At 33.7% G+C, this 17903-nt stretch overlaps 1 protein-coding gene and 1 long non-coding RNA gene across 2 annotated transcripts; one reads left to right on the forward strand and one right to left on the reverse strand.

Moving 5' to 3' along the window:
* Positions 1-1901: 1901 nt before the first annotated feature.
* On the forward strand, positions 1902-15070 carry LOC120148690. Its single transcript, XR_005518394.1, has 3 exons — positions 1902-1913; positions 9944-9947; positions 14937-15070. It is a non-coding gene; the product is annotated as an uncharacterized LOC120148690 (long non-coding RNA).
* LOC120148672 (membrin-11-like) lies at positions 13580-16436 on the reverse strand. Its single transcript, XM_039161723.1, has 4 exons — positions 16090-16436; positions 15002-15122; positions 14773-14922; positions 13580-14094 (listed from the first exon to the last, which is right to left on the reverse strand). Exons 1-4 carry the CDS (start codon positions 16332-16334, stop codon positions 13933-13935), a joined length of 678 nt encoding a protein of 225 aa, XP_039017654.1. The 5' UTR covers positions 16335-16436; the 3' UTR covers positions 13580-13932.
* Positions 16437-17903: the final 1467 nt, after the last annotated feature.

The raw sequence follows: 17903 nt of genomic DNA on the forward strand, positions 1-17903 counted from the left end.
TTTGAAAAATAAACCTAACCACATGATCTCTAGTTCGCATACTTTTTGCAAAAAAATAAATTCGAGGGAAAAGTTAGAATGAGTTTCCCCTTTGTGTCTGTGGACAGAGATTCAACATAAGATGGGCAGAGTTTCAGTATTTCTAAAAGGGTCCTCGAATTGTCTTTTGCTGGTGCCCCCTTGGGCTTGCCAGACCCTCGATCCTCGCCCATTATAGGCTTAAAACGGATCAAGTTCAATTTCGAGAGGATACATTTCCCTATGTCCATGCGAGGAAACTCAATGTTTCACTCGTAAACATAAGGCATGTACCCCAGAGGTTACTAGCTAAAGCCCATGCGGAGAAAAATAATTTTTCTCACGTAAGCGTAGCTTTCACCCCTACTTAATAGGACAGAGCACAGTTAGAAGGCTCTAGAAAAAGTTATAGCAACAATGGGGAAACTCATAATCCTTTGCCTCGATCAAAGAAACACAACAAAGTGAAGGTCAGAAAACTGAAACATGTAGATCACACGTTAGTACAACTATTTATTTATAAACCAAATAAAAAAATGAAAACAAGAAATTCCAAACAAACAAGGGATCAAAAACGAAATTAAAACGAACTTATCACTTTCGTTTGCAAAGACAATTAATTAATCGACTATCGGCCTGACTCTCTAAAAAAAGGATCCCCAGCGGAGTCGCCAAGCTGTCGAAACGATTTTTAAACGGCAGGGTGATTTTGGAAACCGCGTCATTTTTAATTATTCTCTTCTCAATTGGATTTTTGATTAAAAAACGATGCAATTTTAGAAAACCTCTCGTTTCGAAAAATTGGAAATTCCGTTACGGTAAAAATATAAGGTTCGAGGAGTCGCCACCAATCTTTGATTAGGGTGTGATTGGGCACCCAAAAACATTTTGTCATTTTAAATAAAAATTAATTTTAATTAAAACAACAAGTAAAGGTCTGCGTTATCAAAATCTGAGTTCGGGAGTCGGTTACGCGTGGGGAAGGATTAGCACCCCCACAACGCCCTAAATCGGTACCTCGTCGATTAATTATTGTCTTTGCAACGAATTTCACAAGTTCGAATTTAATTTGATTTATGATCCCTTAAGACAACAAAAATGCAAATTTGAAACATTGAAAAGGAACAAAACAGATTTAATTAAAATTACCAAGTCATTAGAAAGATAAAGGATATTCGATTATTTAAAAATATCGAGACCAGATCTTTAGTTCAGTTCTAACGACCTTTTCTCGAAAAGTTTAAATAGTCGAATATTTCCTTTTCTTTCGCTTCCAAATTTTACAATGATATATCCAAATTTAATTAGGCGTTACTGACGGGATACCATTTTAATTTAAAATCGTCAAAACAACTTTCCTGTAAGTTAAGGAAGACCATTCTGATAATTTTAGATTAAAAGGGCATTACCCTAAATTCCGATTATGCGATAATGTCAAGTTATGCATATGAGGATATCATGCAAATCATACAAAGTGATGTTAATGCAGAGATTAATTGAACACGCGATTAAAGTAAACGAGGCTAACATGCTTTAAAAAGAAATACACCTAAGTGCGTATGGACAACATGCTCGAAATAATATACACATGCAACATATTTAAAATAAATCTAATTAGCCTAACAAACATGCCTAAAATATTAGAAGGACTAAAACATAAAAAACAAATAACAAGTTCTCTCATAACATTTCATTTTTGGGTATTGCAAACATAATACAACCAAAATACTGCAAATGACCAAATTGAAAGTTTCTCAAATTACACATCCAATGCCTAAACAACATTAAAATGGCCCTAACATGGTTCTGGACTTAGATGTAACACGCTGAAAATTAAGATACAAAATCAAAAGATAACAAAGTTCGGTATAGGGACCAAATCGAAATGAAACAAGGTTGGGATGGCCACGCCAGACATTAACCCTTTTCCTAAAACACACAGTTTTCCCCTCAGCTATCAAAACGCTACCGTTTTGGGCCTAAACGAAACGACGCCGTTCTGGCGTTCTGTTATATAGGTTATTAGGGTAAAATCTGAAACCCTAAATCACTTCCCTTCAGCCAGACCAAACCAAGCCCCGCCGTTTTCCTTCTTCTCTCCCTCAAACTCTCTCCTAATCTCGCACCCCTAACAGAAACCTTATCAGTCGCCGCAGCCTCCGCCGTTTAGGGCTCCGATGAGGAGTCTAAGGCGGCCCGAGCTCTCTCCTCCACTCAAGAGTAACCACCTAGGCCTAGATCCAAGCCAAGCCTCTCAAAACTCCTCTACAACCCCGAAAACCAAAGCCTCCGCCGCCTCAAAACCCAAAGATCTTCACGACCACCGTCTAAGACCGAGACTAACCCCTACCAGAAAACTTCAACCCCATCACGAGACTAACACTAGACTTCCCAAAAATCCCCTAACAGAACCTCTCAGCCGGCTTTACCCTCTAATACCCTTACAAAACCAACCTCTCCTTCCTACAGACCTTAGACCTACCTTTCTCTAAATCAAACCCCTCCTTCCTCGCCCAAACCCGGGTGAAACCAAAGAACAGAACAGAAGAGGAAATGACGGCTTACCCCTGGTTACTCAACGGGTTAGGTCTTTCAAGCGACAGTGATGGCTCCAGGAAGGTAAAAGTTTTCACTTCTATCTTTGGTTGTTTCGTTTTTGGGTCTATGGATTTTTTGGGTTGCTGATGGATCTCAAAGATGATTATGGTTACTGCTTTTGGTGTTCTCTCTGTGTGTTTTTTTTTGTTGTTGATTCCCGTTTTCTTTCTATTTTCTCTGTTCTCTCCTGTTGCCGATGACTGAGAGTCCCCTCTCCTCCCATTTTCTTTCCTTATTTCTAGTTGATCTCCTCCTCTCTAGTTTTGTTTTCGTCTGTTTCTGCTCTCGTTTGGTGTGTTTGCAGGGTCACATGGAGGGAGCAGGTCACGGGCGGCAGCAGTGGGTAGCTGAGCCATTGCTCGGTTGGTCGTGCGCGATCTGGAAACGCGGTGGTGGCTTCACGTGAGTCTGCAGTTGGCTCGGGAATCACAGAGGGCTGGGAACCGTTGGATCGTGGAGCCAGATCCAACGGCCTTCCTGCTGCGGCGCTAGAGGCTGGTGACAAGGAAACCCTAATGGGTTAGGGTTTCTTCAGTTGGGCTGAAGAACTGGGTTGTTGGGAACTGGGCTCGTTTGGTCCAGCCTGTTGTAATCTTAGTTTAATTAGAATCTGTAAAAGACCAAAATAAAACATTAATTAGTATTTAGTTACTTACTTATTTATATATATAAATACTATAATATTTATAAGTACCCAATGTATATACTCGTATGCATCACTAATATAGAACACGTAACCACTATGAAATCCCACATATCATTAATGATAACCCTAACTAATGTGTCCTACGAACTTAGTAATAACCAGAAATTAATCATAAGGATACACATAAGACGTCCCGGACAAAATGAACATCTACATCAGCGATGGTCCATCCTATAGCCCCCTTGTTTTGGCGCAAAACCGTGATTAAGTCTTTTTTCTCCTCCTCGGATAACCCTTTTGATATGATTACTGGCAAAGTGCTGTTTCGTCCAAGGAAGGCGTATTTCAAGTGGTCAGGCAATTGTTTAAGTTCAACTTCGGGTGCCTGCAGAACAGAAGGTAAGATTTTAGAAGAAATCAAATTCAATTCTGTATGATCATAATTCACGTTCTCATCATGACCCTCCAGCTCCCTGCATATATCAAAAGAGAAATTAGTCTTTAAAAATTCGTCAGCCAAAGGATCAATTGAGTCGACAGAATTTAAACTTTCCACTTTATCAGGATATCTCATTGCCTTATATACGTCAAATTTAACGATCTCACCGTCAAACTCCATAGTTAAATTTCGCTTCTCACGTTAATTTTTGTGTGTGCAGTGCTCAGGAAAGGGCACCCCAAAAGAATATCGGACGATGTGCTCGTGCGTTCATTCTCCATGTCGATTATATAAAAATCGACGGGAAATATCAAGTCGTTTACTTCCACCAATACATTCCCCAAGAGTCTTTTAGGATAGATTACCGACCTATCGGCAAGCTGTATCGAAATCTTTGTATCCTTCAAATGATCATTAGTGACCATTTTATAGACAGATAGAGGCATTACATTAATTGATGCACTTTAATCTCAACCTTACCAATTTTACAAGGGATTGCGAACATACCTTGGTCCTTCAGTTTAGGTGGTAACTTTCGTTGGAAAACGGCTAAGACATTCGCTCCTAAGCTTACTTTCTCGACTCCGGTAAGCTTCCTCTTTGTTGTACAGAGATCCTTCAAAAACCGGGCATACCTTGGAACTTTTCGGATAACCTCAAGGAGAGGTATATTAACTTCCACCTTCCGAAGTACGTCTAATATTTCCTTTTCTTCGGTTTTTTTATCATTTTTAACTAACCTTGATGGAAAAGGTGGTGGCACGTCATAGGGAGATGGCGTCGGATCGTCCACTTGTTCTTCTTCATTCTCATTCTGGGATCTTGCGTCATTGGTCTTCTTTTATTTTTGGACTGCTTGGTTCGATGGGATAGGTGGCGCTACTACTGTACCACTCTGAAGGGTGATGGCGCTAACGTTTTCCCTCAGATTCACTTCAGTTTGAGACGGAAGTTTACCTTGTGAATCTAATCTCCCAATGGTTTGAGTCAGTTGGCTTAATTGCTTGTCCATCTCTTGGAAGTGGGCTTCAGTTCGGGTCTGGAATTTCTCCTGGGATAGTGCTAACCTTTCGACAATCGATTCTAGTGATGTCTTCGGTGGCTGTTGTTGTGGTGAAGGTCTCGCTTGATAGCCTTGATTCAGTCTCGGGTTCTGCGCATAACTGAAGTTTGGATGATCCCTCCATCTTGGGTTGTATGTATTACCGTAAGGATTATAAGCTTTTTGGGTAGGTCCCGGGAAGTTTCTGACTACGTTGAGTTGAGCTGTTGCATCGTCTTGAATCAGTGGACAACCGTCTGTTGGATGATCAGGTAGTGCACATATTCCACATAATCGGTTTTGTCTTGTCTTTCCTGCAACAAGAGAGTTTACGACTTCAGTTAACTTGTCAATTTTATTTTCCAAGGAAGATGAACTTATCTCATGAACCCTTCGAGAAGGTTCATTATTTGCGCAGAACTGTTGGGAATTTGCAGCCATCGTCGATATTAAGTCTCTTGCTTTAGTAGGATTCATATTCACCAAGGCTCCACCGTTGGCTGCATCGATCATCTTCATTTTCAGGGGAGATAGTCCTTCGTAAAAGTATTGAAGGAGTGTTTGTTCAGATAACCCATGTTGTGGGCAACTAGAACATAATTTCTTAAACCGCTCCCAGTAGTCGTAGAGCGACTCTCCATCAAGTTGCTTGATTCCAAGTATTCTTCTTTGTAATTCACTTACTTTTTCCGCAGGGAAAAACCTGTCAAGAAAACAACGAGTCATTTGAGCCTATGTAGTAATAGAATTAGGAGGAATATAAAATAACCACTCCTTAGTTGAATCGGCTAAAGAAAAAGGAAAAGCTCTAAGTTTGATTTGATCCTCGGTTACTCCCTGTGGTGTCATGCTAGAGCAGACCATGTGAAATTCTTTGAGATGTTTGTGTGGATCCTCGTTTGGTAATCCGCGGAATGTAGGGAAGAGATGAATAAGACCGGTTTTCAACTGGTATGGAGTTTCGCCTTGGGGAAAATTAATGCACATAGGTCCTTGTTCAGTGGGTGCCGCAGCTAACTCTCGAATAGTAGGTTCGACCATCAGGATTGTATTACCTGAATTTGATTCTTCTTCTGGATCTGATTGTTGTCTCCTTCTTTCCCGAAGTGTCTGTGCGTGGAGTCTCCTAGCTTCAGCTTCGATCTCCGGGTTTTACTCCACTAATGTCCCCGGATTAGTCCTGGTCATAAATCAAAAACATGTCCCCGGATTAGTCCTGGTCATAAATCAAAAACAAACAAAAAAAATAGTAACTTTGGCGAAGTCCCCGGCAACGGCGCCAATTTGACAACTGTCGTTTTGATGTCAAAATAAATTCCTTATTCTCGGATAATAATTAAAGAAAAATTCGTAGCGTAGAGAAGTAGGGTCGAATCCACAGAGACTTGGAAAATTCTTAATTTAATGTTTAATTGGTCTATGGCAGGCGTGAAAGATAGTAGAATGGGGGGTTTTGGGTAGAATGAGATTTAAATAGTAATAAAGATGATTAAATAAAGCAATTGAAGTAAAAATAGGAGAAATAAGGTTGTGAATAAATACTGTGAAAATAGCCTCAAGCTTTGCTTTGACTCAATTTCCGTAGATCATCGAATAAGATTTTCTCTTCGGGATTCACGTCGGTTACTTTGTCTACAAGGGCTATCCTTGTGACTCTATCTTGTATACCGAATACCCAAGGCAATCTTTGATTCTGTCTTCGGTAATTGATTCTAACAACATCAATTGTTGTAGATCAATTACCGTTTAAGTTCGTGGCGTCCGACTCGGATTGTTGCTTCTATAACCGTCAATTCCGATCTCAAATCCCTCTTGGCGAAGCTATCTCGCCAAGTGTGTTCCCAGGAAGTCGAATTGCTTTCTATAAGTCGAATCTTCCTCCCACACGTTTAATCGCAACAACCTCTTGACCAAAGTCAATCTTTGATTTTGAAAACTGTTTTGATTTTGAAAAAATAAGCGCAGAGATTGAGAGAGATATTCCGAAGATATTAAGGGACCGTTTCAATTCTCCCGTTGGAATTGAATCATCGCGACAACTCTCGGCTTATGAAAAGTTTAGCTAAGCATGACAAAAGTCATACTTAGCATAAAAATCAAAACTTGAAAATAAGAAAAATGAAAAGAACTTGAAAAGTAAAAAGAAAAGCTTTTATAAAAACTAGAGAGAAAAGAAGAATGTATTCCGAATGATGATTTTAGGCTTACCCCAAGTGGGTATTTATAGCCTCTCAAAGCCTAAAGGATAAACAAAGAAAATAATAAAATAATACAAAAGATAATTGTTTTTAAATTTAAATTCAAACTTAAACTAGTCTCCTAATGCAACTCTGCTCGTCAATCTTCCAAAAGGCGTGCAGACGAAGTCTTCTAGAAACCGCCGCTGACTGGACCTTCTAGAAACTGCCACGTCAGACCGCGTCGTGCCCAGAGTCGTGCCCATGTCTCCAGCCGTGACCAAATAATAAAAAAAATGCAGAATTCGCCCGTTTTATCACCAATTCTGGAAAGTAGGACCTGCACGAAAATAGACATAACACAACCAAATCAGTAGCAATAACTTCACAAAATCGAAGAAATAACGAACATATATTAACGATTCTAAACACTCATCAGTGATGTAGTCCTACTTCGAAGGACTAAATGAAATTGACTTGCAATACCCCAAAATTTTGGGTAGTGACCAAAATGCACTTTTTTAAAGTTTAGTAATCAAAACGTAAAATTGGGAAAAGTTAAGGGATTAAAATGGTAATTTTCTAAAATATATATTTTATCCTGTAATTGAATATTTTATCCCCCAAGAATGATACTTTTATGTCACTCGGATTTTCAATACAGAGTTTACATTTAAAGCGATAAAGTTCGAGAAAAATTCAGATAATCAGATCGAATTAGATTTTTGAAATATTTTGAATGATGATAGGACAAGGTTAGTAATGTTATTTAGATATTTCAAATTGGTAGAATTTAATATGGATCATTAGATTTAAGATTGATTTTCTATGTTCGACCGAGATCATTAGATGAAAATGACAATATTGTAATTTTAGGAAAGTACAAGGGTAATTTTAGAAAAGTACAAGGGTAAAATTGGAATATATGAAATTGTTAGTTCATCTTTGAATTTTGGACATGTGGATTGGTAATTATCATGAGAATTTAAGGGCAAAATGGTCATTTGGAATTCAAATGAATTTTTAATTCATTTTAATTATTTATAAGACAAATGGCATTAGATATTTTATTAGAAAAATCAAGACTTCATATTTTCCAATTCTCCATTGCTGTGAGTTACACTAAGGTAAGGAAAAAATTATTTTTTATTTTCAAGCCAATTTATTAGGATTTATGATGAAATCGTGAAATACAAATTTGATCTACATGAAATTTTCTATAATTTGGTACCATTTGTTCATGCTTTCCTTGCTTGGAACCTTAGTTTCATGAATTGGGTAGATTACATAGAGTTTTGATTTTGATGTTCTAAGATTAGATTTTGTTGTAGTTGATGTTGTTGATTCATTTCTATGCTTGTATGATGATTGAAATCATTGAAATCATCAAATACACCATTCGACCATGTTAGGGATTTTATGGAATTTAGTTGCTTGATTTGAATTTGATGTGGTAATGATTATAAATGCATGGAAATGATGTTTAGATGTTGAATTCATGCTTGAATCAAGTTGTAAATCATGAATATATCAACCCTTCATATTCAACCATTGTAGGAAAAATATGAAAAATTTGCCTAAGGTTAGAAATGACGTATGAATGATTCTACAAGTTTTAGAATGTTGTTTGGATCAATTTGGAAGTTTGTAAAGCGGTGAGGACCAAATATCATATTGTAGGAATTATGGGATTGAAATTAAAATTGATTAGAAGTTGATGTGTAATGTTTAAATGCATTGTTGGAATGCTTAAGTATGTTATTTGAAGCTTGAATTGAAGTTAAATGGCAAGGGATCATTTTGAATATTTTGGAAATGTTGAGGTGAATTCTAAAAGAATTCATTTTATTGGTTGAGTTGTGAAATTGGAAATGCCATGTGAACTATTGATGAATATGAATAGTAAAGGAATTTGAAGTGTTAAAGTTGACCTTGATCATATGAAATGTAATTAGTATTGAATAAGCATTGAAAGAATTTTTAGCAATTTTTATGCTAATGTACGCCTATGTTAGTATGATACTAACAAGTACTTCGAAATGTATATGTTTCAAAAAATGATGTTCGTATATATCGTGATCGAAATCAAAATCAAAGCAAGCTTAAAGCTAAGGAAAAATTCCGGGAGAGAAACTTGAATTGCTAAGAAAGTTTTACAAGCTAAGTGTATCAGGTGAGTGCATTTTACCTTATATATATATATATATATGTATATATATATGTATATATGTATGTATGTATGTATGTATGTATGTATGTATGTATGTATGCATGCATGCATGTATGTATGTATGTATGTATGTATGTATGTATGCATGTATGTATGTATGTATGTATGTATGTATGTATGTATGTATGTATGTATGTATGTATGTATGTATGTATGTATGTATGTATGTATGTATGTATGTATGTATGTATGTATGTATGTATGTATGTATGTATGTATGTATGTATGTATGTATGTATGTATGTATGTATGTATGTATGTATGTATGTATGTATGTATGTATGTATGTATGTATGTATGTATGTATGTATGTATGTATGTATGTATGTATGTATGTATGTATGTATGTATGTATGTATGTATGTATGTATGTATGTATGTATGTATGTATGTATGTATGTATGTATGTATGTATGTATGTATGTATGTATGTATGTATGTATGTATGTATGTATGTATGTATGTATGTATGTATGTATGTATGTATGTATGTATGTATGTATGTGTATGTATGTATGTATGTATGTATGTATGTATGTATGTATGTATGTATGTATGTATGTATGTATGTATGTATGTATGTATATGTATGTATGTATGTATGTATGTATGTATGTATGTATGTATGTATGTATGTATGTATGTATATGTATGTATGTATGTATGTATGTATGTATGTATGTATGTATGTATATGTATGTATGTATGTATGTATGTATGTATGTATGTATGTATGTATGTATGTATGTATGTATGATATGATATGAGGAAGACTTGAAATGAGTAAACCTAGAATGGTTTGGAAAGAAAAGTATTTAAATTGTATTTTGATTTATTTTTATATTGTTTTACAAAATGGTATTTAGATGATTTTGGGTATGATATGCCCAATGCATTTTTATATGATATTTTACTAAATATTTATGGATGATTTTAGGTACAAACTACCCAACGCACCTTTATATGATATTTTGATATGTTGGTATCTATGGATACTTCTAATAAATGAATGATATATGATTTTGGTATAAAAATCACATTGTATGTGTATTGAGAGTCGTAGGTACAATTAACATGCCATGAGGTGGAGTGATTATATGATACATATTTGTACATTCTATGAGGTACATTCGTGTACATTTTATATGGTGCAAATTATCTACGAGACACTTTTGAGTGCATATTGAGCACACTCGACGAGACTCATGTACCTTTCATTCTCATTGATATACATTGGGTTGTGGTTTAAATAAATTGAAATTGAAAAGTGTAGGTGACTGATTAGGATGAAAGTAAATCTTTCAATGATTATTATATGGTTATATGTGATATATTTACCTATATGAACTGTTGTTTTTACATGTTATATGAAAAGGGAATGACTTCAATAAGTCTATTTTACATGTTTATATAAATATATATATATATAATTATATGATATTTACCGTATTATGTTTTATATGGAGTTTTATATATATCGATATTTTACTTTAGTATTGTTAATGCCTCACTAAGTGTATACTCAATGTGTGATGATTTTCACGTGTAGGTAAAAAAAAAAGCAAGTGGAGTAAGCAGTTGAGCTTGTCATCAATCATCGAAGACTATTTACCGGTATCATTAATGACACTCTACTATTGTTTGATTTCTAGTTGGCATTTATACGTATAATAAGTGTCTGTAATATTATAATATGGTTAGATTTGAGATGAATTAGAAATGCTTTTATATGTGTATGGCGTTTAAATGGTTCGTAACCATTTATATGTGTGGATTTTAGTAAGTAAAATATGGTTATAAATATGAGTTTTAGTTTTATATTTAATAAAAGTATATTTTATTAGCATAAAAATGAATTTTATTTAGGTAATTTTTAGGCAGATTCACTTCTTATATGAAACATTATAGAAATGTCATGTTGTTGCCTAAAATCAGAACTGAAAATTAATTTTAAATATTACTTTCGATTTTACACAATTAATATTAATTTTCAGTTATTAAGGTTAAATTGAATGATTTCTAAGGAAACAAAATTTTATCGATTTTCGAATAAGGTATGTTTTAAAAGTGTTATGTGACATCTCTGACTCGTATTCGATAACAGAAACAGGAAAAGGGTATTACAAGCCGCTAGAGAGGATGAGTTTTCTTAAGCTCTTATGAATTCAATCCCAAAATTGTCCAAATTTGTTTAATATTATAGATGCTATAACAACTATTTATCAACAAATCAAATGGCTATACTTGTTATTTTCGAAAATAAAAAATTGTGTTTATGGTGAATCAATGTGGACGATTTTAACCCCGGTGATAAGCTTATAAATAGCTTATTATTTCAAAATTTCTAATTATCCTCAACTATTTGGATTTGATATTTTGGGATTTGAGGTTAGATTTTGGATTGGAGTAGAAAGAGATATTGTTTTACTGTGAGATAAAAGATATTTATGGGTTATAAATTTTAGGTTAAATTATGCGTTTAGTTCATAAACTATTAGTTTTGGTCCATTTTAGTACCTAAAATTTCAATTTTCCAAACCATATCTAAATTTGTTTCATTTTAGTACCTCGTTCAAAATTTAACATTAAGTATTGGAAAAAAAATTTGAAAGTTTAGGTACTAAAATGAACCAAAACTAATAGTTTAGGTACTAAACACGATACATATTTAATGACGGGTACTAAAATGAAACAAAAATTAAACATTATGTATGATTTTGAAAAATTGAAAATTTAGGTACTAAAACGAACAAAAACTAATAATTTAGGTAGTAAATGTGTAATATACTCTAAAATTTAATTAAAACTAAACTATTTCTTTATTTAACTCTAATTTCTATAAATTAATGTAAAACTTATTAATTTTATATAGTATAAGCATATCCTAACTTTACACAATATACAATTCTTTTAATTTTATACAAATTTTAAAATAAGTAAAATCCAAAAATTCAAGCCAAACAAAGATATATATATATATATATATATATATATATATATATATATATATATATATATATATATATAAAGTATGCCTTTAACTGTTGGGATTTCTCCACCGTAAGATAATGGATTTGTTTAGGGTTTGGCCTTTGTGTATTAAAAATAATTCATAGCTATTTTTCAATACAGTAACTATCCTTTTAAGATAATAAAATTACTTTTTATAATAGAATAAAACTACATGTTTATATGTATATATTTATATTTAATATAAACATCTAATTTATTAAAAAAAATATATATATAAAATTATAGTAAGGGTTTACAACTATCATAGCTAACTAAATACATAATTTTGATATTTTCTTATAACATTGACACATTTTAGATCATACAAGGACCATATATGGAAAACGTCACACCCAACCAAAAGACATGAACGAAAAATAAATACGAATAAATCTTGTGTCATCAAATGAAACACAAAAGAAGCTTAAGCTATTGAAATACCAATGAAAACTACAAATCAGAGCCGAACGTCGTGAGAAACTATTCACAAGCGTAAAATTGTGAATTCAAATTCGATAAGCATAAAATTGTGTATTCAAATTCGATCTGGGGGTCTACAATTGAAAAATCAACAAAATTATAAGAAAGCGTCATCTTGATCAATTATAGCGTTGTCAAATCTAACCCTAAGAAAACATGAAATACATTCTAAACATTAGGATTTGGATTCAAATTTATTTTTTTGTCATCTACTTGTAAATTTAAATTTAATTTCAAGTTACTTCTGTTGTTACATGCAAAATGCAAATGAACATGGATTTTCATTTCAACAAAACAACTATAAATCTCATTCCTGTTTGAACGTACATAAAAAAGAATTACATTAATGATATATTTTATAGTTTATTTTAAATTATTCAAATAGAGAAATCTCATCTTAAACTTGATATAAATTATTATCAAAGTCTGACGAATGATTTTTTTTTTTGGATTAATCTAAGATAAATACAAGAGAGTATCTGTTCAAAGATAACTCTCAAACTTTTGACATTGAACACTCACACCCTTAGAATCTATGGTGCTCGAACCTGAGTCTTCAAGGAATAACAACAATTCATTTACCCTAGCATCTATGATCAGACACGAATGATTTTATGTTGAGGGGATGAATTTATAAAATTTTATAAAATGTCAAACTTATAAAATTTTAAGAGAGAAAACATCAATAAAAATACAATATATATATATATATATATATATATATATAATTTAAAATTTTTAGGGGTTGATCATCCAACGTACCTCGATCCATCCCGGACTGATGAACTTACTAAACAAATGAAATATACTAACCCTTGAACAGATATAACTGAATTTGCAGTCACGGTTCATAACAAGCAACTTTCGACAGATACTCTAATTTCATCTCAAGCAAATACCAAGGGGCATTTTGATTAAAGCGCTTACAGACACTGTTTCCAGAAGAAAGAAAAGAGATTAAAATCTTCATATTAACGATCTGATCAGCTCAAAAATATCAAATTAACAATCTATAATCCCAAATTCTGCATTTATATCAGCACATCGATACAGACTAACTACACAAGCTATAATTGCTTCGGCCATTAGTTCTTCCAATTCTTTTCACATACTCGTATTCCGAATCAACAACTTCCTCTTCAATGCAAGTTTGAAATGACACCATCCATTTTTGTCATCTGTACTTATATCGAAGCTCTTCTCGTTTAAACTTGCGATATTTGCCTTCTTAACATGATCAGAGAATCCAGAAAAACAAACCTTCGTGCTGAGGAGGGAAAAAAGTGCAAATCACCGGGTCCATTTCCAGAAGAAATACACAATGACAACTGTCAAAACCATCCCTACATATTTGATCCATGAATCAACACGGTTCCTCCTCTCGATAAGCCTCAGGACGGTGTTGGAGAGCCCTACTGTGTTCAGTACATCCAAGGCCTTTCGTTGTGCTCTCTGATCAAAAACAAGATGGTTCAAAAACTTATTAGTGATCACAACTTGCAATAACATAAAAATGCATTGCCAAGCACCATTTTCTTGTTTCAAGAATGACTTGAGCTATCAACAATATACGAGTAATCACTTCAGTTGCGGCACCTGAGAATCTATATTGTTAACAAAATTAAACAATTCACAATTCACAATATAGTGCACTCAACTATAGATTAAAATATTAATGCAGCATCCACTAACTAATCAGCATAACCGCACCGATCTTACTTGGAACTCGAGTGTGAGAGTATGGATATATGCTCGACATGGATATGTTCAATTTAAGCTTTCTATGTATTTGGAGTCATTGGAGGTCAATATCATATTCCCATACCTATGTCCAGATATGCATCAGACATAAAAGTCAGAAAGGGTTATTTCAAGAATAATTGAAGTCAAGAGTAACCAGGCTAATACAAGGCAATATTCCTCAGGAGTTAGTTATGATATAGTTTCTAATTAGGGGTGGAAAAGAGAAGAAACCCAAGTTAACAAAAACCACACCATTAATAAAACCAATTGTGACTATAACATACATTAAAGCTGTTAGATCTGCTGTGATGTTAACTGCATCTGCTCATTTTTAATTTAAAATATTTAACAAGAAATGCAACAGCAAAGGGCCTCATTTGTTTGTACCTTGAGGCGATCTCTTTGTTCTGCATATTTGGAAAGGATAGCTGTTCCAGTTTCAAAAGATTCTTGCAACATTCTGGAAGAGTTTCGAACTGATTGCATTGCTTGTGCTTCCTCATCAAAAATTCTCAGTACATGAGCTGACTCTCCATTCTAAGAAAATAAAGTAAAATGAATTCAAGATATGATAAAATCAGCTCCATTTGTCAACAAAACAGAAAGCTTTACATACAGCTCTTCCAAGCAATTCAGCTCTCTCTTTCGCTTCCAACAACCGTTTCTGATTCCTCATAGAGTACTTGTCTAGACCATCTTTCAAAGAGTCAGCCTCTTCAGCCACTTGTTCAACTTTTCTGTTCGCCAAATATAAATAACATCAAGGTGTAAGACAATAAAACTAATATGATTTACAATAACATCGTGCATGGTAATTGAAAATCATCAAAGCAGGTCTACCTCTTTTCAAATTCAACCAAAGCACGGGACACCTCTTAACCAAGTAAAGAAAAATTCTAACAAGTAGGCATACAACTAATGAAAGTTTTTTCGTTATACTAAAAGTTATTTGACAATTTGATAGGGCAGTTAGACAGCTCGTAGAGAAGCATTGTCAATCAAGCCTGGAGCTCAAAATAGTTTTCCTTCAAAAAAAAATTAAACCTGTTGCTGTAATTTTACAGGACAACTTTTTACATGCTCACTCTCTTTCAGATGTTTTAGTTTGCTCACAACCTAATGCTTGATATTTGAGTCTATGATTTATTGAAGCATGAAATTTGATTTACAATGAACCAACCAAGCTACTGTCCATAATAATTTATTGAACTTAGAATCAATTGTTAGTTGCACAGCATTTTCTTACTGAAACTTGCTTGAATTCACTTAGAACCCACCATCAAGTCAATTTAACCACCTTTAAGGAAATTAAACTTAATCATGCGGACTTCTCACAATCATCGACCTATAGTAGTAAGGATAATTGACAATTTGACAACAAGCTAAACATGCCCCCTCCCATCTCTCATTCTTAATACTCATGGATAGAGATAAAATGAGTAATACAACAATAGCTAAAACAACCCGGAACTAAAATTCAAGTTTCATTAATGAATAATTCACCGAAACAATGAGGAAAGAAACGATTGTCAATAATCGATTATCCAAGACCTAAATCTTTTGAAGATTAAAGAAGACTATTGGATCAAATTGAGAAAACAAGATAAATATTAAAATCAAATATGAAGACACGTAAGGAAGCAAATAGGAAAAAAACAGAATATTCACGAACAAGTGAGAAATGAGGCGTTTTCGCGGTGATACCTTTTCCAGAGATCGCGTTGCGATTTGGCGGGGATGGAACGGCAGAGGCGTTCCATATCGGCGCATAGGGAGTGGATCTGGGAGATATCTTTTTTAACGGTGAAGTAGAGTTCGGGTGAATCGGCACCGGAGACGGAGCTCTCGAACCTCTCCAACCGTTCGATCCCGTCCCTTGCTCGAAGAAGTAGCTTCCTGGCGCTCTGATTGACTTCCGACAATGTCCCTCCGCCTTCGATCCCCGCCATGGTTCAATTTCCAAACAAAGCGTGTTCTTGGGAAATTGGCGAACAACCGATGGAGTTGGCAGTTAAACGGTGATTGATTCGATGTTTGTTTTTGTTTTTATTTTTCTTGTTTTCACAGGTCGGGCCAAGAATACATCATTTTAGCCTATCATCTTATAACGCGTCAGAAAAAGAATCACCCCGTTTCTGTTAGTCTGTGCCTTCTTTCTTGGTATTAAGTTCTTTGTTAATGAAATTATTATTGAAGTTATAAATAAATTACTTAATTTTAAAATGTTACAAACGAGTCGATTAATAAATAGGTCATCTGGATAAACTATACGATGGATCACGTCATCTGTAATCTCAACCAATAAAAACTATCCATTTCAATGTAACTTCTAAATAATTACTCACTGTTTTTTTTTACGTAAAAGAAATAAGTAAATATTCACCTTAGAAAAAAAATGATACGGATGGACTTTATTAGTTAGGACCAAGATAATATGGTGAGCTGGATACATCTAATAATATTTCAGGATGCTAAAAATGAAACCATCGTAAGCACCGTGATGGTTGAAAACAATCAAATATATTATCTTAATGTTAATATTAAAACCATTGGATATAGTTAACATGTCACAAGATTGATTATACTCTAAAAAGGACTCATTAGTCTAATTTTATGGGATAAGGACTCGTTAGTCCATTATGATCTGAACTCATTAAGGATGGCATTTGTGCCGGTTTCAAAATGACTCATTAGTCTCAATAACCGAACTCGCATTAATATCAAGTGATATTTTTTTTAATATGTGATAAGTACAATGTAGTATCCGTTCAAAGATAATTTTTAAATTTAACATTAAAAGCTCATAATCCTAGTATTTTTGTTCGGACTCAAGACCTCAAGAAATAATCACAATTTCATTATAACAAAGGTCACTTGATTCGTGCTATTAAAAGACTATTAAATCTAATAATATGACACATTTTCCATAATTAGGATAGGCGTAAATAAGTTTCAGTATCAAGTCATTACTTCGTTTCGTATTGTCTAAAAGTCTATATAATTAATGATAGTATGTACTGGAGACTTTACATGATGGACATTGGTCTGAAATTGGTTTGAGTATGGGTATTTGAAATAAAAATTATTTTTACATGAGATGTTGATGAACAATTGGTTTTAAAATAATGTAATTATGAGGTAAATGCATAACATTTTTACTAATGTTACTGTGTTTTTGTACTAGTGCTTTGAGCATTCATCCAATTTTCGAACTCACACTTGTTTTAAGTTAATGAAAATTTTAAATAAATTTATTTAATTCACCCAGAAAATAGAACTCATAATATTTTGATTTAACGACACATGAATACATTTTCAGTAAATTATTTTTCTCAAAATAAAACAAGATATTCAGAACTTATTAACTAAACAAATGATCAAAGATATTCGTATTGTCTCACCTATTATGTGAGTCTGAATCATGATATTTACCTTCAAAATATGCTCTCTATTCAATAAAAATAGGAGATTCAACTCTCTTTTTTCTTTCAGTTCATGCCGGCCTTTATCATTATTAT

The sequence above is a fragment of the Hibiscus syriacus genome, unplaced genomic scaffold, assembly GCF_006381635.1.
Source record: "Hibiscus syriacus cultivar Baekdansim isolate YM2019G1 unplaced genomic scaffold, ASM638163v2 tig00002684_pilon, whole genome shotgun sequence".
NCBI classification, from domain to species: domain Eukaryota; kingdom Viridiplantae; phylum Streptophyta; class Magnoliopsida; order Malvales; family Malvaceae; genus Hibiscus; species Hibiscus syriacus.

What these genes read in the sequence shown, in the direction of transcription:
- LOC120148672 (XM_039161723.1), bottom strand. Translation starts at nt 16,334, where the DNA reads ATGGCGGGGATCGAAGGCGGAGGGACATTGTCGGAAGTCAATCAGAGC. An exon ending in CTGAATTGCTTGGAAGAGCT is followed by an intron (nt 14,923 to 15,001) that starts GTATGTAAAGCT and finishes TTATTTTCTTAG; the next exon opens with AATGGAGAGTCAGCTCATGT. An exon ending in AACAAAGAGATCGCCTCAAG is followed by an intron (nt 14,095 to 14,772) that starts GTACAAACAAAT and finishes GTTTTTGATCAG; the next exon opens with AGAGCACAACGAAAGGCCTT.